Source organism: Aedes albopictus, chromosome 2 (genome assembly GCF_035046485.1).
Source record: "Aedes albopictus strain Foshan chromosome 2, AalbF5, whole genome shotgun sequence".
Classification (NCBI taxonomy): Eukaryota; Metazoa; Arthropoda; class Insecta; order Diptera; family Culicidae; genus Aedes; species Aedes albopictus.
The window spans coordinates 184,478,226-184,501,407 of NC_085137.1; the positions used below are offsets into that span (position 1 = coordinate 184,478,226).

The 23,182-nt window shown below is 39.3% G+C and overlaps 1 protein-coding gene across 2 annotated transcripts in view; it reads right to left on the reverse strand.

Annotated features, from left to right (window-relative positions):
* LOC115258767 (alpha-protein kinase 1) overlaps positions 1-23,182 on the reverse strand; it is a 567,285-nt gene that overhangs the window by 1,208 nt on the left and 542,895 nt on the right. For both annotated transcript variants that reach the window (XM_029859165.2, XM_062850836.1), the window contains exons 5-7: positions 12,645-13,338; positions 12,334-12,586; positions 11,802-12,271 (exon numbers count right to left, since the gene is read on the reverse strand). In XM_029859165.2, coding sequence (XP_029715025.1) covers positions 11,802-12,271; positions 12,334-12,586; positions 12,645-13,338 — 1,417 coding nt within the window. The remainder of the gene's footprint in view (positions 1-11,801; positions 12,272-12,333; positions 12,587-12,644; positions 13,339-23,182) is intronic.

Below are 23,182 nucleotides of genomic sequence, written 5' to 3' on the forward strand. Positions count from 1 at the left end.
TAAATGATTAGTTAACCCGTTTACGCCCAAAGTATCCCAAAACTGGATCCTTGCAATGCAGTTTAACGCAAATGGTGTCTGTAGAGCACCATCACTTTTTAGTGAATCCGACCTAAACCAGTTCACTTCAATATGTTATAAAAGCGTTTGGGAAGAGGTTATAAGCTTATAAGAGCACTTGTACACTCTAATTATTGGTTCAATAGTGAAACTATTGATAAACAATCAATAACTATTTATTTTATTTATTGATAAACAATTAAAAACTTTTTTTACGATTTCGATAAATTTCAGTGATCCCTGACAACTTTTGTTCGAGCACTTTTTGTTCATAGTATTTTTTAGCATTTAAAAGTTTGAAAGAAGGGGGGGGGGGGTTAAATCATGATTTGATAAAATATAAACATAATTTTGATTGTTATATTCTGAAGCCATCCTTGGTTGAACCCTTTGATAGAATTAAATAATCATCTCATAAGACCAAATGAAATTCCCTGAGTTTTCCAGTGGTAATTTTGAAAGTTTTAATTCAAAAGTAACCGTGGGTGTTTCAACATTTATGTTGTTGGCGAAATTAGGAACCCACAATTTGTATGGGTCCCTAATTTCGTGCATTCTTTTTAAAACTTTGTTTTAGAGGTTCATGTGTACTTGTGGCCATAGCCTGGGCCATATCATGATTCGGTTATTAATAATAGCTCTAATAACTCTTTTGATTGGTTTAAAATTAGCTAGGGCCTGCTCATAAACTACGTAGAAAATGAAAAAAAAAATATATAAACAAATAAATGTTGGAATACTATATAAGCTCGGGATACTTTTATTTACTCAAACATTGGGAGTAGTAGCTTACAGAGCTGCTAGTTTCATTCAAGCAAATTATTGCCATAAGCCTTATTACCAGAACACAAATTTGGAAGACGACACTTTACTAGAATTTACCTCCCAAGGAATGTGGCTATTAATGGCACATAAAAGAAAGGTAAAAAGCTACAATTATAAAATGAATCGATTCACAGTACTGACCATCAGTAAAATTAGTGAACATTTGATTCAAATATCAAACAATAGGGGGATTCACTTAAAAGCGTAAACTGATTAAACTGATTAAACGTCGTGATCACCAAGGCAATCTTTGATTATTTCATTCGCAAAATCATGAAACATTTCAAATAAGCAGAAAAGCACGGCTTACGCAGCAAATTAATCTGTTTAGTGAGTACCCTTAATATATTGTTTAATAAAGATGTTCATTAAGGAGCAAAAGAAAACGTCAAAAATAATAACCCTTAAAACTACAGAATGATTTTTGGAAATCTCAATGTAAACATAAGGGACGAATATGGGAAACAGCAAATATTCACTCATATTTCGTCACAGACATCGATTTTATCTACACGTTATGGTTTCATGGGTATTATACGAGTATGCTACGTTTTAAAAATTAACACATTCAGGCGAATTATACGTCTTTCAGAGTGAGCGAAATTTGGACCCATTTTGAACGAAATTTGGAACCCGTGCACGAAATTTGACACTTTCAAACAGATCAAAACTAATGCTGAAAATATCTTGTGTAATGGTAAGTTGCCTAATTTATATTTTTCTTAGGAGCTATACTGCCCCCACTCGCATAACAGTCCCATTTGATTTTTCATCACTTTTGAGTTAACGTTATGAATAGTCATCATTTTTGATGTACTTCCAAAAACAACAATAAAAATTACGAATTTTTATGCCAATGTATGAAAAAAATACCAAGTTATGAGCGTCCCATATCAAAAGTACCCGCATAACAGTCCCATCGTGGATTTTTGTGTTACGTAACACAAAACTGAACAACTTTGTAGTGATTGTAATATTTTTTACAGTTATATATTCATGTGCAAAGCGATCTGTGAAAGTTTCGAGATGATCGAAATATTTTTCAAATTTTGGCGATTTTTCAAAGTTTTATATGGAAACAAGTTTTCAAACTTCAAATGCCGTTTTCTCAATTCCTACTTTTTGCAAATGGGACTGTTATGCGAGTGGGGGCAGTATAGTGCCAGCACTAAATATTACTGAAGAAATTAATCTGATAAACTTTATGGTAAAATTTCAGTCGTTTATCAAACTTCGAGAATTCTTAAGTGCACGAAATATGGGCACCTCACGATATCTCAAATTTTATAAAATTTAATTTTATGAAATTATGCAGAAATATTATCAAATGTTTAGTTAAAATTTATAAGAGAAAATGTGCTAGATTTACTATCCAAGACATTCCACCTAATCGCTGAATTCTTCCAAAAACTTTTTTGTTTGCAAAATCCTTCAAAATGAGCCAAAATTGGTTCAATTTTTTTTAACTTTCCCAGTTGCAAGAAATTACTTTGACACTACCACCTAAAATTTCCTTAAAAAAGAAATGGCATCCAAACTAAAAAAAATACAGAAAAAACACCCAGAAGTCGAATTAGTAACTTCACAGACCGTATAGTCGTTAACCCTCTACTTCCCATGGTTGCTCTAGAGCACCATCGGTTTTTGACGAACTCCGGACAAACGGAATTAGATGAATATGATGCAATAATTTTTAGAATATGGTTATAACCTCATAAGGTTAACCCTACTACTATCTACTTGTTCCAATAGTTGAACTATTGATAAACAATCAAAAACCTGTTGATTTACAACCAAAATTTTTTTCATTGATTTCGAAAAAAATAGCCAATTTGCAATAACTTTTGTTCTACCACTTTTTTCGGAAACGCTTTTTTGGCATAGATATAGCCGTTCGAAGTCGTGGAAAGAAAAGGGTTAAATTCATTACACAGTTTTGAAGCTGAACTTCGATGTCTGTTCTCTGTACTGGTAGCTTAGTAATGTTCTTCCTTGAAATCCTTCCGGGATTGCTCCTTGGATGTCTACCACGTTTCCTTTTCTTCAAATTATTTCGTAATTTCTTACAGAATATTTCCCACGACCACTTCCATGAATTGAGTTGTTTTTCCTGGAGATTTGCCAGAGTTTTTCTTTTTCTGGCTTACTCTAGTTCTAATAAGCTTCCATCCAGAAGGTTTTACGCATTCGCTCCCATAAAAACTTCTTTTCAAGAGTTTTGTTCTTTGTTCTTTCGAGATTTCTGAGAGTTGTTCCTGGGATTCTTACCAAAGTTTTCCCGGGACAAAAACCTTCAAAGAATTTCTCTTATGGGTTTTTCGGATTTTTTACGAGATTTTTGCAGAAGTTCTTATAGGGTTTTCTTCCAGATGGTACGATATTTCTCTTGGATTTTCTCATGGGACTTCGCTCATAGTTTGGGATTTCTCTTAAAGGTTTTCAGAGTTCCTCCTTGAATTTCCTTAATATTTCTTCCCGGGATTACTCCCAGAACTATTTTCCGATATGCTTAATTTTTTTTCAGGATTTCTTCCTTCACGAAAGTTTAACGAGATCTCTCGAATATTTTTTCAAAAACTGAAAAAAATCTCTGAAAAAAAAAAACTTGGCCCTTCGGAAAAAAAATCTTAGGAGAAAGTCCACGTTAAATTCAGATAAACTCTGAGAGACATCCCAGGATCAACACCGCAAATAATCGCCTGGGAAAAATCTCGGGGAAACTACGAGAGAAATCTCAAAGAATCCCGCGATAATATTTAGAAAATATCCCAGCTAAAACCCGTGTTAAAATCCAGCGTGAAATTCTAGAACATATTGAAATTTCTTGAAGAAGTTACCGGAGAAACATTGGAAGAAATCTTGAGAGGAATTCCTGAAGATTCGCGAAAAACTCCTTAAAAATCCTTGAAGGAGCCCTTGTGAAAATCCGAAGAATACCGCGGAAAAATTTCTAGACAACATCTACGATATATCCTAAGAGAAACTCTTGTGGAGCTCTGGAGAAATCCTGGTAGAAATTCCACGGGAATGTCGTTGGGCAAAATGCAGTTGAAACTCCGTGAAAATCACACGAGAACCGTGGAAGCAATACCGGGAAAACATCTGGAAGCAATTCTGGTAAGAAATTCTGTAGGATCCCATGAAAACTCGGGGAAAAATCGGTCAAATTCTCAAGGAAGAATCCTGGAAAGACTTCTTGGAAAAATGCTGATAGGGGGCTGTTCATAAACCACATACACCAAAATTTGACCATCCCAGGTATAAGGAATCCCGGGAAGAATCCCACAATATTCCACTAGTGGGCTTCCCAAAAGGAATTATAAAAATAATGTTGGGAGAAACCTTTGGAATAATCCTGAAATTTCTGGAATAATTCCAAAAGGAATTCTGGGAGAAATCTCAGGATAATTCCCGTGAAACATTCCTTGAAGAATCCCGCAAGGAATCTCTTGAGAAACTATTTAAATATTCCCAAAACAATCCTGGTAGGAACCTCAGGGAAATCCCCCAGACAAATCCTTGGACGAATTCATAAAAAGAGATTTCAGCAGTCTCTATAAAAACTTGAAGAAGAGTCCCATAAGGAATCACTGGATGAAATCATGAAAAAAACCTCGAGAGAAATCCTTGAAGAAATCGTTGGAGAAACCCCTGAAGTATTTTTTGAACAAATCTCGGGAGGGATCGCAGAAATTTCTCTTGGACGAACCCAGGAGGAATGACAGATAAAAATCCCTGGCGGAATTCCCGAAGAACTTTTGAAAAAAAAAAATCCCGGGAGGAATCTCTGGTAAAAGAAACGAGGGGAATTCTTTAAGAAATCTTTGAAGAAACTCTGTGAAGAATCCCTGAAAGAAGCTTGGGAGGAATTCCTAAGGGAACTCTTCAGGATATTCCTGAAGAAATTGCTGGGAAAATCCCTGGAAGAATCTATGAAAGAATTCCTGCAGAAATCTCAGGCAAAATTCTTTCTGGATTACCTATAAAAGTTTGAGTTCCAGGAGGATTTCCTGGTGGAATCCTGAGAAAAATCTCGAAAAGGGTTTCAGGATTAATCCCTCCTGGTGTATTTTGTGAAGAAATGTCAGGAATGTTCTGTGAGGAATGGCTGAAGAAATCCCAAGGAGGATTTTTTTGAAAAAATCCCAAAGAAATTTGCAGAGAAATTCTAGCTAAAATTACATAAGGATTCCCTAGAACAGCGGTTGTCAGATCATGCACCGCGGTGCACTTGGTGCACCGCGAAGCCATGGCAAGTGCACCGCAACAATCTTGCATATTCAAATTTAAATTCAATACCTATTTCATGAAAAAAAATCGAATTAATTAGAACAACTGGACTATTGGAAGGTGCTTCAAGGGATTAAGAATAAAATTTCCATTATTCCAGCCAACGAGTTAAACTCGGATCCAGCAAAAATCGTCTCAGATATTCGCAAAGAATCATGGAACAAATCTGCCAAAATCTTGGCTAAAACTCTCCTAATAAATATTATTCTTTTTTTCCAAGATCTTGTAATGTATATTAACAAGCACTCTACAAGGCATCTCCAATGTATCTTCAATGAATGCATTAAAAAAATCTCAGAAGAAATCTTACTAATATTTCTGTGGCTTTGCTTAATACCAGAGAAGAAACTATCACTGTTCTCGAAATCAGTTCACCAAGAATTCGACTGATGACGTATTTAAGATTTTTATAGAAATCTCCTTCCGAATTGACAAGAGAGCCTGGAAGGAATTTATCAAAAATATTGTCAATATATGCCAAAGTTCTGAAAAAAAAAAACCAAATAAGGCCGGAACAAATCTCATTTTCTTCTTTTGTCACTTTGCTCGTTGACTCGTCAAGGGGGTGGATAATAAATAATAAATGTATTTGCTGAAAAGTTACCCAAACAATTAGGCAAAATTGTAAAACTCATCGGATTTGTTAAGAAATTTTCTCGACAACTCTAATTTCGGTCCAAATTTTTTAAATTTTTGTATAATTTATTTGTGTCCCCCCAAAAAATTTCGAAATCCGACCAAAATTTTCCGAGGGGGGGGGGGGTGACATTAGAGAAAATCGAAATTTGTGTCAGCCTAATATAAAATAATCCAAATGTCTTGCTAAAAATTGTTAAGAAATATTGTAAAAGTCTTGGAAAAACGTCTATCAAAAAACCACACTAGAAATAATACAATAGTCTTCAAAGGACTTCCCCGAGGTTCTTGAAATCAAAATACCACTAATTCAGCTCAAGATTTCATTCAGCGTTTATAAAGATCTTGTCTGTAAGCTTTCAGAAACATTCTGAGCAAGAAATATTCCAAGTCGAATAACTATGTCACTTCACTATGCTCCGATAAGTGATGAAAAACGTAAGACAATGCCATAATTCGTGGAAAAAAAATAATGACGAGTGTATGCACCTTGGAAATGCTGTGAAAAATACGACAGCTTTTTGGCAAATTTATAATTGTTTTTTTTTATTAATAATGGACTTGTGCACCGTGAAGCGATTTATTTTCAAAAAGTGCACCGCGAGCCGAAATGTCTGAAAACCCCTGCCCTAGAAGGATCCTGCAGGAATACCTTAAAAATGTCCGGTAAAGATCCCGTGAGCAATCTCTGAAGCAAACATGGAGTTGATCGGTGAAAAATCCCAGGAAGATTTCAAATGAAAATCGATAGAAAGCTTATCGATGCAAATCTGGGGTAAATTCTTGAGGGAAAACCAACAAATTTAACATTTTCCTGGACGAATCCGGAAGGAATCTTTGGAGGAATCAATGAAAAAATCTCAGAAAACAAATACGTGAGGTATCCTTGTGAAGATCTCGAGAGAAATTTAAGAATCCGTTTTTGAGTTATTAGGGGGGCCAAGACTGAAAGCCATAACCTCCAAACATAAACATCAACAGTCAAATCCCCAAGAAAAACAAAAGGAAATGCGAAATGTCTGTGGAAAATCCTGATAAGAATCTGGGAAGGAATTCTTCAAGAAATCCTTGGAAGGATCCCCTAGAGCAAGAATCTTACTTGTTATTTTGGGATATAGTTCTAAAGAAATCGCGGAAGAAATAACCTGAGGTAATTCCGGGAGGAATCCCAGAAAAAAAATCTCTGGAGGAATTCCCGGAGGAATGCTGGAAAAATTTCGGATTAATCTCTGAAGTATTTCTAGATAAAATACTACAAGGCATCCACAAAAAAAAAGTGAAGCATCCCTAAAATAACCTTGGGAGGGATCCCTAACGGAACTCCTGAAGATATTCCTGATGAAGTTGAGACAGCAATTGGCTTCTTTAGCGATGTTTAGACAATTCCATATTCTGAATCTGCATGTCAAACTGAACCGAAATCCAAATTTTCATCAATTTTAATGCCCGGGAACCTACTTAAAAATCAATTTGAAGTTTGTATGGGAGCGATTTGTCGAATCACCCCTAGTCGAATTTTGTACTGGGCGGAGCTGTCAAGCAGTTGCCCAGCTGTCAAAAGGTGATTTGAAAAAATCTCTTTGAAATTCATTTTAGATACCAAAATAAAGTTCTAAAAATCTGAAAAAAATCATAGTGGCTCAGAAAAAGATGCTCTTTCGAATAAAATCAAAAAATCAATACATTTTTCAGAATTTAAAAACCCAATTGGAGAAGTAATCCCTTAAAAAAATCCTGGAGGAATCACTGGCCGAATTCCGAGCGGAATTCCTGTATATAATCCTAAAGGAGTCCTTAAAAGAATTTCTAGGGCAGTAAGTAAAAAGATTCCCCTAACAAGCCCAGGTTAATCATCATCATTCTAGGGCAGTTCCGAAGAAATTTCGTGAAAAATCTGTGCACAATTAGGGTGGGGCGGGGCAAGATGGGCCAGTGCCATTTTCGAGCGCATTACTCATGTTTTGATTATGTTAATAATTTGGAGCGGATCTGGTGTGATGGTTAGAACACTTGACTATCACGCCGAGGACCTGGGATCGAATCCCACTCCCGACAAACTCGCAAAATGTGAGTTCTTCCTTCGGAAGGGAAGTAAAGTGTGGGTCCCGAGATGAACTAGCCTAGGGCTAAAAATCTCGTTAATACAGATAAAAAAAAATGTTAGGTAACCAGCACGAATATACAAAAGCTTAGGGTATTGATTGAAAAATTATTCACTCTCATTGGAAATAAAAAAAAAGGTTTTTAGCCATTTTTCTTATGCGATACATTCCATATAATCTCCTTATAAACAACCGCGGGGCAAGATGGGTCACCTTCAATTTTGAGTGTATTCTTGAAGCATTTAAAAGCTATTTATTTGCTATTACAAGAGTATCTCATAACTCCCTTCAATCAAGCGGAATGAACGCCTAAAATTATAACATAAAATTATGATAATTTTTCAGTCAAAACATCGATTTTCAAGCCGTCAGGGTCACTCAGATCGTAAAGTTTTTTATTTTCCAAATAAATTAATGAAATGTTTACTAGTAGCTCTTGTTTACTCTGTATGGATATCGAGCATATATGAATACGGAACAAATCTTATACATATATGTATATTGTGCGTTTAGCACTAAATTGATTTCCGAAAAAACTTCATTGACTTCCGCTGCCTTTCCTATGCGTTAAACATAACGTCGGAAGTAGTGCGCTGTAAAGAAAAACAGATTTACTGTACAGCGCACTACTTCCGACGTTATGTTTAACGCATAGGAAAGGCAGCGGAAGTCAATGAATTTTTTTCGGAAATCAATTTAGTGCTAAACGCACAATATTTCCGTTTTTCGTTGAGAAAATTTGAATTTATTAAAAGGTGACCCATCTTGCCCCGTACTTTTTCATGACGCAAAATCGGTCACTTTTTAAAACTGCTTGTTCATCATCATATTTTGTATTTGAAGAACTTTTTTATCGACTTTTAGCATAGCTAACTAGTGTATTAAAGAGTAGAGGACGAATACAAACCTATACCCATTTTGCCCCACCCCACCCTATATCAGAAAGCATCCTTGAGGAATACCTTGAGAAAAATCCTCGGAGAAATACCTAAAGGCATAGGGTCTGAGTACCATAATTATTCTCACGCTCCCAAAAACATCCTATTCAAAAACAAGCGATGACGGCACCAATTGCTTTCGTTATTTTTGTTTTTATTCGTGCTCACTTCTAACATCTCTCAAATTCTAAGAGAAATCTACAAAAGAATCCCAGGAAAAAGTTCCTGAAGAAATACCGGGAGGGATCTCAGGAGAAACCCCTGGTAATCGAGTTATCGAAACATATCTCGAGAAAAAAGTAAGGAGTCGTAGGATTCGTCGGAGAAATTACTGTGAGAATCCCAAAAGGAGAGATCCCTGATGGAATGTAAAAAAATTCCTGGAATAATGTGATTTTTGTTAGATTTTGATAGAATAAATCCCGGTCCCGGAAGGTTTCTAGGAAGAAACTCTTCAGATCATTCCGGGAAAAATCCGAGAAAAAAAACTATCAGACATTCCTTGAGGAATGCGGGAAGCAACTCCGAAAGAAATCCCGAGAAGAAATCCTAGACAACATCTCATAAAGCATCTCTGAAGGTATCCCGGGAGGTATTTTTGAATTTCTGAAGAGATCCCTGAATTATGGTGGAGTTCTTGGAAGAGACCTGGGCGATATCAATGTGGATATTTTGAAATGAATCTTTGGATGAGTTTTGATGAAAATCCATAAAAAATGTTCGAGGAACAACTGATGAAAGAAATGTTTGAACGAGTCCTTGAGAAAATCCCCTAAAGCCATACAGATGTAGAACCCAACTAACATTTTCAGCGCTATAAGCTTCAGTCATTTGCTTTCTGTTGTGTAACCATCGAATAAAAGCAGTCAACGCTGAATAAAAGAGAAGCTAGTCAAATATAAATCAGAAGCTAATACACGACTGTAAAACAAGCACCATACAGCTACCAAACTCGGTTTTCAGAAATCCATTGCTTGTTACTGGGGCTGCCTTTACTCCACTCTATTCCAACTCTGGGAGATTTCCCGGAAGATGTGAAAACTTGAACAAATCGAATAGGAGTCCCCACTAGCAAAACAGCTGCTACTATATAGTACAATTCGTTATACTGACAAATCCCCAAACCAGCAGCGCTTTAAAGGCCATTATGCGATTTCATTGCAGCTAGAAGCTGTAATAAAGAAACTGTTGGTTTACCAACACGGCTTGTCGAATGTAAACATTATTGTCAAAACAAACTTCAAGCGGGATATATAGCTACTACACAAATTCTTTACAGCTATCCATTTCTGTGCTGTGAAATTATTTGAGTTGCTTTTATTGCACTTTAATTCAATGCCGGAAGATTTGCCGGAAGATGTGCAAATCGAGTAAGAGTCCCAGCCACTACAACAGCTGCTCTTATACAGTACGTTTTGTAATGTTGCCAAAACACAAAACAGCAGCGCTTCGTAGCCGTTTAAAGAACACTCTTTCAGCTAGAAGCTGTGAAGAAGAATCTGTTGGCGCAACCACTCAGCTTGTTCAATGTAAACATTATTGCGTTTGACGTTTCACAAGCTTTTGCAGCAAGATGAAGTTGGGTAAGGTTTCTTGTGGCACAATTATGAAGCCTTGTCTGGAGTAAAACAAAACGGGCTATTTTCTATTCTATTTATATATAGCAGTGTGGCAGCGAGGACATAATCGGGACCAGTGGATACGAAGATCGGACGTTCAATTCCAAGTAGCGGCAAGTACTTTAATTATTCAATTTTAAAATCAATAACTCCAGTTTCACTTGTATTGCGTCACGGTATCCATAACCTAATTATATTTAATCGATTAATTTGGGGATGCCGTATAACTATTATAAACCAACCGCGAAAAGGCTGAGAAAGCGCCTTCTCAAGATGTTATTCAGTTAGTGGTTACATAGGAGCAGAGAAAAGAGCTATGTCTTGGTGGCATAGAAGCTTCTCGCACAGCATGTACAAGCTGATTAAGTTCGCCAGATTCATTGGTATAGGGCTTGCATAGAAGCTTCCGTCCATATGTACAACACAGTAACTCAGCATCAAGCCGTATTAAGGACGCTTTGTTGACGTTTACATTCACAATAAATGTTAGTTGGGAAATTAAATAATCTTCCAATAACATGGATATTGGATACCCTTTAAGGGCGGACGGGACGGTCGGGTAAATATCCGCCATTGCTCTGTTGCTACTAAGATGGTAGGGTAAATGTACCAATAGTGGTGCTATTAGTAGCTCCTTGTAGAAAAATAATTGAATAAAATTGATAATACCACAAAATAAAAAGTCTGAAAACGTTAATCGGTAGTTTTTCACTTAAACTTGCTAGGAAAAATGTAAAAACCATTGTTTATTTCAGTTTTTGCTAATAAATCACTTGCACCAACTATAGGTACACGGTTCCTATTATGGAGGTAAAATTTAACATTGGTTCCTATAGTGGCGCATCCCATTGAATTCTTATGGGACCCACCACTATAGGTGCAAAGGAGCAAAAAATTTAAGGAAAATAATTGTTTAAAATAGGTTTTTCGGCAAATCCTGAACACAAAACTCAATTAATGTTATTAATTAGTTATGATGCATCTATTAAAACTGTCATTTGCAAGCTTTTTGTTCGAAATAGTGCTAAATTGGCACTACCACCACTATTGGTACTACCTCCACTAAGGGAGCTTTTACCCTAATCTCAGATTCTACTTCATATTTTGCAACAAAAACCTATCATTGTGTATGCTCACTTGCACTGCACATGCTGATTGTTTTTCATCATCTTCAGTGCAAGAGAACTCGAGATTACCATCTTCAAAATCGCGAGGCAAATTGTTAGAAAGAGAGGCAAGATAGGAAAAATAACACGGCGTCCCGTTTCACCTTAAGAACCCGCTTCCGATTTCCAACTACGCGAACAATTATTGCTCTGATCCCAACTTACCTCTAAACTTCATTCCCTGCGATTCGTTGATGATTGCCGCCAGTGCCGGATGCTGGTAGCGATCTCGCAACGCCGCTGTCCCGTTTCCGTTGACGCTTCCGTTGTTAATACTGTTGCCATTGTAGTGTTGCTGCGGCTGCGGCTGCTGTTGGTAGTGCCCGTTAGGATTGTTGTTCAGGCCGTTAATGTGCTGCTGTTGTTGTTGCTGTTGTTGCAGCAGATGTTGGTGCTGATGCTGATGATTGTGATGGTGGTAATGCTGGGATAGTTGTTGCTGTTGCTGCTGCAACTGATGTATGTTTCCATTGCTTCCAATGCTTCCCTGCTGTGGATGGTAGTGATGTCCGTTGGTGATGTTGTTGTTGTATTTGTTCTGCTCGAAGAACTCGGCACGAATCGATCGGATCGAGTTCTTGTTCTCTTCGGCGTTGTTGCGAGCCCGAAGGATCTTCTGCTCCTGGACGCTATATCTGGAGAACAAAGATTCGAATTTGAGTCAAATATTTCATCACTTCAGTCTCATCAACCTTACCGTGAACCGTAACTGTTCATGTTGTTGTTATTGTTATTGAGGAAGCCGTGGCGGATGCTGTTGGCCGGCGAAACCAAAGTACCACGGGAGGAACTGATTCCCGTGTCGGTGGTTTTATCCTTGCTGATGCTTTGGTTGTGGTGGTTATAGGCTGCAATCATGAACACATTGTCGCGGCAGCTGGACGGACGGTGCGTCGAGGGTGGCGTATCCAGGCCACTATCACAGGCCGAAAAGTCCAGATCGGTTAGTACTGAAAGGAGAAGACTCTGTTATTAACCATTAAGAAAGAACTTAGCATGGTAACTAACGTGAATGTCTATTGCTGTCGTTCCCGGACGGTCCCAAGGGCCGTCGGTAAAGATCATCATTGTCCCTGTATCGTCCTCCTCGTCTCAGTTCCACTTCCTCATCTTCGTCGTTGATGATGTAGGTGCTGTTGCCGTTGAGGAAGTTGTCTGACAGCTTCTTCAGCGGCGAATACGGGAACCCGTTGCTGTAGCTTCCATTGTGACTGTTATAGCCGTTGGATGAGCTTCCAATGAAGTTGTGCCGCGCATTTGGGACCTTCTTGGGCGTCGAGTGGTTAGTCAGCATTCCACTGATGAGCCCATTCTCATTGATGGTGCTCAGATCCGGCACGGAATCCGAGTGTAGGAAGTGCAGATGGTGATGGTTGCTGGACGTTTTGTGGTGCCGGGACATGAGCCAGTCTTCGATCGCACCCGAGTAGGTTCCGCCGAGGCCAAGATGGTTGTTTTGCAGCGAGGTGTGAGACACCGGAGCAGCAAGCGAGGCACGCGATCGCGGTCCCTGCGTTAGGCGAAGGGCGCGACGACGTTCCTTGCTACTCAGGGTGCATTCCTCCAGCAGCTCGAACCAATCCTCCAGACCTTGGTCGCAGCGCAATAAGACACGACCCTCTCGGGACCCGAGAAGCAAGCCAATTGCGCTGTACGACCGGCGGTTCAACCACTCGACCTTCTCCACGTCTACCAGTTTAATCTGTAAATGAGAAAGGTGAATTTTTGTTATTTTTTTTAAGGATTGATCACTAAAACGATAATTTCTAGACAAAACTTGGTATAGGAACTAGTGAACTGTACCATAAATGTGAGTCATAAATAGGGGCTGCGCCAATTTTCAGGTGGTCTCCCTGCTTGCATAGATAACCACTAGGACAGGGCTGTCCAACGTAAGGCCCGCGGGCCGGAACCGGCCCGTGAGGACATTTTGTGTGGCCCTCGACACGATTAAAGAAAAATAATATAATTTGGCCTTTCAAGTAATATTTTTGAGTGTATTTTTCTTTCCCTAGTGAAGTGTAAATAAAATAAATAATTTGAAATTTCAGTGCGTATTTATAAATGTATAAATACATGTTTTCATTTACAGATTGCGAGAAATCGTCAGGTTATATCAATGTGAAAGTTGTTGTAAACTTTTGAGAACTTTAAAAAAGCCATTATATTTTCTTAACCCTAGTAAGATCTTGGGGTCAATATGACCCAACCAGACACGCTGGACGTGCACTATGCCAGCGTGGTGCGCTCATCCTAACATTCTAGGAGAGTTAATACTGAAACAAATTCCAAAATACTACAAGAATTCTCATGTATTCACTAAGCACTGAAATTTCTTTAGAAACTGAAAAGTGTTGTAACAATAGTTTCATTCTCATCTTTAGAATCCTAATATTTCTTTTGGATTAAATTATTTTGACCAGCAAAGTTCAGATTTTTTTTGAAAAAAATGTTCCATAGTCGTGTTTTAATTTCTGGCCCGTCAACTGGTATGAAGGGTTAGGTTTGGCCCGCGGCCGTGAAAGGTCGGGCAGGCCTGCACTAGGATCATCGACGATTACTTCATGGCTAGACATGTCTGATTCCCGGTCGATCCATAAACTATAGGTTCCTAAACTTTCTGGTGCGCGACCCCCTTTGGTCAACAGTCGTACTTTTCGCGACCCACCCACCATAGAAATTCTCTCATTTGTTGTCTATTACAGTAAAATATTCGACTGTCCCTCGCGACCTCCTGAATGAATACCGGCGACCCCCCTGGTGGGTCGCGACCCACAGTTTGGGAAACCATGCTAAAGAGTACCTTCGTGCCTTCCACACGATACACGCATGCATGGCAGAGGAAACTCTCAGCTTATAACTGTGGAAGTGCTCATAGAACACAAGCTGATAAGCAGCAGGCTTTGTCTCAGTGGGGAAGTTACGCCAAAACGAAAATGAAGAAGTGTAGGTCACACAGCTCAACCTTAACCACCTCAAACGAGCTCAGGTTGTCGAATCAAATAAAAGAAAATGCCGGAAATGCTGAATTATTGGTGCGTATTGCAACATGCCTCCTTGCATATCTGAACTAACGACCAAGACTGATTCCTATTCTTCATATTCCACGCTATTGCTGGATTACACGTATTGAATCGACAACAACGGTTGACGGAACCCATTTTCTCGATTGGATTCCGAAGGTACAGTTTATCCGTTGTTAGCACAACCGCAGCATTCGTGCCACACCAAGAGGCTGTATAGATTCACACGGGTGTGCAAAGGTATGTTACGGATGGTGGAACCTGCGAAAAACGTGGCCTCAGACAAAGCGGATCTCCGTGTTCACGAGGCCTGTCGTCATCAACAATAACGACGACAACGACGACGATGCGATGCCGGTAGATGCGGCTGGGAAATGCAATTAAGCAACTTTAGCTCGCGAAGCTATATCGTCGCCGTTGCCATCGTTGGATCAACACACGAGATTTCTCTGCTCCGATTCTGTGGGAAATCGCACAAAAGAGTTAGGAAGGATATGGACCGCCATCCAGACAGAGTTCGAACGTTGTGGAATGTTTGTTCAGCGAAGTGAATATAAATTGATTTTAATTGATTTGCTGCTACCGTCTCACGACGGGCTGTCGGCATCTGTCGGTGGATCTGTCAGACGACGTTCATTCAAGTGGCGACAGACGGGGGTTTTCTCGTTTTTCGGGATCACATCAATCACCCCCCTCATTGGTTTTCCCAATATGGATCCAATATGTTAGACCAAGACCTGCTGCCGCATCACGTGTCGCATACATGGATAAGGCGAAGCGACGAAAGCCATCTTGAACGCCATCATCTGTCTGATTATTCCCGAAGGAGCAGTTTTTGTCCAAAATAGGAAGATATAGGTATTCATTTTATGACGTTAATATTTTTCGTTACTGGTCGAGAAAAAAAACAGCCACCACCACACAGCAAGGTGATGGATTTACGTATAGTACTTCCCACGTGACGCAGTTGTGTTTTGTGACATATATGGGAATAGATAAAACGTAATTCTGGCTCTGGGCTAGGTCATATTGACCCCAACATCCTTCTAGGGTTAACTATGATTTTGGACGGTTACACTACTAGCTCTCCCATCAGACTTTTCCTTCTTTTGAAAATTGTCTGATCTTTCAAAATATATGCATGCATCTTAATCAAAGCATTCAACTAGGCAGCCCTTCTTTGTCATTAACCCCATTCGGCCTAATGACCAATTCGGACTAACGTACTCGGTCTAATGACTCAGCACCATAAACACCCAAGCAACACACCTTGTTATAGAGAAGTTTTCCGTACTACTCCAAAACATTTGTCAGTTATGAAATAAAGATACAGCAACATGTTTTATGACTTTTGTATGACCGAAAAAGCGCATGAAAAAAGTATTCTGCAACAAGTTTTAGTTATGCAAAAGTTTTGATGTAACTTAATGAAAACAAACAAACATGATGATGAGTTCAGCTACGATACCATCCTTGAATGGCATCCTTAACTTCCCTCAGCGTGGGAGTTGGTTCATTTCCGTCCTCCGCTGCACTGGCGTCGTCGTTCCTTCCGTTGCCGTGGGCTCCCGTGCCTACGTTCTCCACGTTGTTCAGGTGCTGATTGAAGTGCTGCTTCCACCTTTCGATCACCTCACGTCCGTCCGTCAAGAGGCCTCCGTCTCTATCCCTGCATATTTCGGCTCGCGGCACAAAGCGGGATGCGTTGAGGTTCTGATAGAACTTTCGTGTTCCATTTCTTCACACTCCGCTTCTTCCAGGCGGCGCTTTTTCTCCCGAAAGAGGCGGGTCTGCTGTTTCCGCTTCTGTTTATAATGTTCCACGTTCTGTCGAGTCCCTTGCTGCAGCATTACCGCCCTCGCTGCATTCTTCTCCTCCAAAACCGTTCTGCACTCTTCGTCGAACCATTCGTTCCGTCGATTCCGTTCCACGTACCCGATAGTGCTCTCGGCTGCGTCGTTGATGGCTGCTCTCACTGTACTCCAGCAGATTTGGGCGCAGTTTGACCATCACCAGATAGTGGTCGGAGTCGATGTTGGCGCCACAATAGGTCATCTCCTGACGTCGATAATGTCGGAGAAGTGCCGTCCGTCAATCAGAACGTGGTCGATTTGAGATTCCGTCTGCTGTGGTGACCTCCAGGTGGCTGTGTTGGAAAAAGGTGCTACGTATGGTCATATTTTTGGAGGCGGCGAAATCAATGAGTCGTAGGCCGTTTTCGTTCGTCGCTGATACACGCTGAACTTACCAATCGTCGGTCTGAATTCCTCCTCCTGGCCTACCTGAGCGTTCAAATCTCCTATGATGATCTTGACGTCGTGGCTTGGGCAGCGATCGTACTCGCGTTCGAGCTGCGCGTAAAATGCGTCCTTGTCATCATCAGTACTTCCGGAGTGTGGGCTGTGCACGTTTATTATGCTGAAGTTGAAGAATCGGCCCTTGATCCTCAACCTGCACATTCTTTCGTCGATCGGTCACCAACCGATCACGCGCCTTTGCATATCACCCATCACGATGAAAGCTGTTCCCAGCTCGCGTGTGTTGTCGCAGCTCTGGTAGATGGTATGATTACCTCTAAACGTTCGAACCATGGATCCTGTCCAACACACCTCCTGCAGCGCTACGATGCCGAACCCGCGGTCCTCCAGTAGATCGGCGAGTATGTGGGTGCTCCCAATGAAGTTGAGAGATCGACAGTTCCACGTACCGAGTTTCCAATCGCAAGTCCTTTTTGTTTGCTGGGGTCTTTGCCGTTGGTCTCGGTTCGTATTATTCTGTTGCTGACTTTACACAGTTTTTAACATTAAATTGTTCAGTTCTCAATTAAATTGTTATACAATGCTTTTGAAAATCCTTTAAAATTTACTTCTAAGAAATTTGGAGCAATTTCTGAGATTATCTTTTGAATAATTCCTGCAGCATATTTTGAAGGACATTATGAAGCTGTCTTCGTGGGAATTCTAGAAGAAATCATTAATCATAATCCTGGAGAAAAATTAAATCAAATTTCCCAAACAAACCCTCGAAAGAATAACCAGAGCAATTTCTAAAGAACCCTTCTGCAGAATTGTATGTATGTAGGGTATTTTAGCCAATAGTGGACCCCTTACCTATAGTGGACCCCCTTATATTTTTTCCTAATTTTCCTGCTTAAATCTGTTTTTACCGGTGAACTTCCACCGAGAGACGATGGATCATGTTCCTAGCCAGTAGTTACAAGTGGTGGAGCTACGCTGGAAAGCAATAATTTGATTTTTTGAACAAATATGTAAATGTAAACAAATCTGGGGGACCACTATTGGTTAAATCCAAGGGGGTCCACTATTGTCTCCGTTTTAACATGGTAAGAGAATACGATTTATCCTATAGTGGACCCCAACAATCCTATAGTGGACCCCGGGGGGACCACTATATGATAATTTGAGCCAGATTTGAAATGATTATTTTATGGGAAATATAGGGTGGTTTGGTAAGGTTTTTGTGTGCAATGTGCAGGAAAGACATAGAACTTGCTGTGCAAACGTTGACAGGGGCAATTTAATTGGAATATCATACTGTTTTAACGATCAGAGCAATTTTCAGCTACTAAGGGGTCCACTATTGGTTAAAATACCCTAGGTAGCCACCATCCTAGCTTGAGTCTTGCTCTGCATGCAGTTCCACTTAACAGTAAAGATAAAATTTCATTACCACTTTGAATTCAACATACCGCTGTATGAAGGGCCAAAAGGGGGTGTGGCGGACCCGTAAGTAGAGACACTTACGCGAAATCCGCGGGTTTAAGAGAATCTCATCCAACAGTATGATCCAACAAGGTGAATAATGAAATTCACATTACTTGTCAAGCTTTCTACGGGATGGTTTGTTATAAGAAGGGCGCGTTAAATCCATTGCAACTGTTGGGATAGAAGAACCCATCTACAAGGATGTTCTAGTTACTTCTCACCACACTCCGGCTGGCAATCCACTCCGTCGTACAGTTACAACTTCAATGATGCCCTGATGCACCCTCCCAACCCCATATAGTTACATGATTATATAATAATTTACATATAATATTTGAAGAAAATTTATGATGAAATGTAATATAGTCAATAAATATAATAATAAATAATTATAAATAATAATAAATATAATAATGAAATGTAATGTAATGTAGCGAAATGAAATAAGATATCATTTGTAGATGAAGTAAATGATTTTTTTTCGGTGACGAAGCCTTTTACGTGCTAGATGATAGGGTAGAACATTATTATAGTATCAAAATGTAAACACGATAAATGATATATACTCAATCACAGCATAAAGGGCCAAAAGGGGTTGTGGCGGACCCGTAAGTGGAGGAACTTACGCGAAATCCGCGGATTTATAAGAATCTCTTCCAACAGTATAATCCAACAGGGTGAATAATGAGATTCACATCACTTTTCAATCTTCCTACGGGATGGTTTGTCACAAGAAGGGCGCATCAAATCCATTGCAAACCATCTACACGGATGTTACAGTTACTTCTTACCACACTCCGGTAGGCAACCACTCCATCGTAAAGTTACAACTTCAATATTGCCCTCCCAACCTCATTTAGTAATATAGTCAAAAGTATAATTTATTATGATGAAATATAATATTGAAATATGGCATAGTCAATACAGTAACGAAATATAGTGCCATGAAATTTAATGTAGCGGACTGAAATAAAGTATCAATTTGTATATAATTTGAATCAGTATTATTTGCTGACGAGTCCTCTTATGACCTAGATGGTAGGGTAGAGAATTGTTACATTAATAAAATGTCAACGCAATAGCTAATATGTATATAATCAATATTAAAATATAATTTAACATTTATCCTGCATTAGCTGATGTTCACCCCGCTGACGTAGTGCCCGTTTAAGGATCAATGACCCCAATGCACAACTAGGTTAAAAGAATAAAGTTTAAAAACCCTTCTGCAGAATTATTACGAATGACAAAATCTTTGGATAAACTTCGGATGGTTTCCACCCAAATTCGGAGCAATTCTGCAGTCATATATGAAGCAGTAAATTGAGCAAACCTAAGAGGAGTTACTAAAAAAGTCTTCTCAAGAATCGCCGAAGGAATTTTAGAAAGATATTTTAGAGAATTTTGAGGAAAAATTGATAATCTTTGACTGATTTCCTGTTCTCCAAGGAACACATGGAACACATAGGGAATGCCTTATAGGAATTTGAAACTAAGGAAGGAATATTTAAATGAATTATTTTATAATGAAAAATTATGTTGTAGCGATTGGCAAAATAATTATTGACAGAAATTCTGAAGAAGCTTATGTAGAAATTCCCAATTCTAAAACTTTGTTGAAATTTTTGGATGACACATCTTTAGAGTTCTTAAAGAAACCTTCCAGAAAATGATCTGAGAATTCTCAAATGAATTCCATAACCCTATAAGGATGTTGGGCATTGGCGTAGCTAGGATTTTTTCTGGAGGGGGCCCAGGGGGGGGGGGCTGACTTGTAATGACTTTTAAGCGGAATGGGCGCCCGCTATGTGAATATGAAAATCGGCATTGCAGTTTTAAGGAATCAAAATGTCAGTTTTAGATTTGTCCATAGTTTCGTAAACTATATGAGTGTCAATAAATCCTTCAGGATTTTCTTCCATAGCTTGTTGCAGCGATTCCATCATGGAGATCACCCAGACATATCTTCGAGAATTTGTCCTGGGATATCTATAGTGGTTCCTCCTCTTTGAGGTTTCCTTCAGGAATTTCTCCAGAGATTCTTCAAGGTATTTCTTCGGAGATATCTACAGGGATTTCTCCATATATTCCTTCCAAAATTCCGCTAGAGATTGCTCCAATAATTCCATCTGGAATGTTTCGAAGTATTTTTGCAGGAATTTATTTAAAAAATTCTTTCAGAAAATTATACCAGCGATTATTTAAAAATAATCCAGGAGTTGCTTAAAACATTTGTACAAAAAATTCTTTAGGGGTTCATACAAGTATTCCTTCAATAATTTGTCCAGAAATTACTACAGACACGGATTTCTTCAGATTTTTTTCCAGGGATTCCTACAAAAATGCTTCCAGGAATTCGCTAAGAAAGCTTTCCTGAGATTCCCTAAAGAATTCCTCATGGGGTTTCTTCAGAAATTTCTCCAAAAATTCCTGCAGGGAATCACCCGCGAATTCCTTCTATAATTCTTTCAGGAACAACTTCCGGGATTATTTTAAAATTGTCTGCTAGAACTCTTCTTGGGATTTCTTTCTGGAATTCCCTCAGAAATTGAACTTTGTATTTCTTCTGGAATTCTTCCTGGGTTTTCTCCGGGAATCCCTCAAGGGATTTCTCCAAATATTTCTCCAAAAATTTCTACAGGGATTCGTCCAGGAATTCCTCTAGAGATTTCTCTAGAGATTCCTCCAGGAATTTCATAAGGGATTGCTCCTGCAATTGTTCCAGTGAGTCTTTAAGGAAATTCTCCAGGAATTCCTCCATAGATTGCTAATGGAATTTATGCAGGGAATCCTCCAGGAACCCCTCTAGAAATTTCTTAAGGAATTTCTCTAGAGATTCCTCCAGATATTCGAACAGGCATGTTTCCAGACATTCCCCCAGGAGTTTATCCAAGCATTTCTATGGGGATTCCTCCAGAATTATCCCAAGAATCCCTACAGGAACTCCTTAAGAAATAATTATCGCAGTTTCTCCAGGAATTTCTCCAGGAAATCCTCCAGGGATTCCTTAAAAAAAATCCCCCAGGGATTTCTCACAGAGTTAGTCCAGGGATTACTCTAAGAATTCCTCCAGGGATTCCTGCATAAATTCCTCCTGAAATTCCTCTAGAAATTTCTTCAGAGATTTCTTCAGGAATTATTCCAGGTATTCCTCCAGGCATTCATTTAGGATTTCATCCAAGCATTTCTCCGTGAACTCCTCCAGGAATTCCACCAAGCATTTCTCCATAAATTACCCCAGGTAAATTCAGAAATTTATTCAGGAAATTTTCCAGGATTCATCAGGAAATTTTACCAGGAATTTCTCCTCCAGGGATTCCTCTCAAGATTCCGCCAGGAATTTTTTCATGGATCCTCCAAAAATTGCCCCAGGAATACACCAGGAATTCCTCTGAGGATTCTTCCAGAGATTCCTCGTTTCCTCCGATGATTCCTCTAGTATTTCCTCCAGAAATTCCTCCAAGAATTCCTCCTGGAATTTCTCCAGAAATTGCTCTAGCAATTCCTCCTGGAATTCTTTGGGAAATTCCTCCTGGAATTCCTCTAGAAATTGCTCTAACAGTTCCTCCTGGAATTCTTTGGGAAATTCCTCCTGGAATTCCTCCAGATATTAATCTGGAAATTCCTCTAGGAATTTCTTCAGAAATTCCTCCAGGGATTCCTTCCAAAACCCCTGTAGAGATTCCTTTAGGGAACAATTCAAGGATTCCTCCAGGAATTCTCCCAGAGATAGTTCCACGGAAATGCCCCAAGAATTCCTCTAGGGATTTTCCCCAGGAATTTCTCCTACGATTCCACCATGATTTTTTGTCCAGAAGTTCCTCCTTGGTTTCCGACAGAAATCTGTCCAGAAGTTGCTCCAGGCATTCCTCCTAAGGTTTCTCCAAAAATTGATTAAGAGATTCCTTCAGGGGTTTTCCCAAGAATTCGCACAGGGGTTCTTCAGGAATTTCTCTAAAAATGTCTATGATTCCTCCAGGAATTCATCAAGAGGTTTCTTCAGCATTACCCCAGGAATTCCTCCAGACATTGATCCTGGAGTTCCTCCTGGAATTTCTACAGAATTTACTACCGCAATTTCCTTCAGAAATTCCCCCAGAAATTCCTTCCGGATTCCAGGAATTACTCCAAGAATTCCTCCAGGGATTCCTGCATGAACTCCTCCTGAGATTGCTCTAGGAATTCCTTCAAAGATTTCTTCAGGAATCCTCCAGGAAATCTTCCAGAGATTCCTTCAGGAATTGCCCCAGAAATTTCTCCTGGAATTATTTCAGATATTCCTCCAGGCATTTCTCCAGGAACTTCTCAAGAAATTCCACCAAGAGTTCCTTCAGGAATTACCCCAGGTATTTCTTCAGGAATTCATCCAGGAATTTCTTCAGGAATTGGTTCAGGAGTTCCTCTGCGATTTTTTTGTTTTCAGAAATTCCTATAGCAATTCATCCAGGAATTTCTGCAGGAAATCCTTCAAGGACTGACTAGAAATCACCTTCAGCATGGTTTTAATGAATACACTCGCGTTTACGCTTCAGCTATATGGGCCCTTTATAATGTGATATCTATTTTCTCTGGAACTCCAAAAGCTTCTGCTGTATTCCATTTCAAATTCTAACAGATTGTTTTCCATATGATACTTGAATTCCACAAGGAAGCATTTATTAATATTATTCTGTAATGCTGCTAGAAATTTCAGAACTTCTTTGGGATACCCAAAAAAGAAACCTTTGAAAACTTAAGATTTCATTATTCGGCGATTCAAAAAAGAAGTCGTACAAAGCATTGCTTTTTATATATGTAA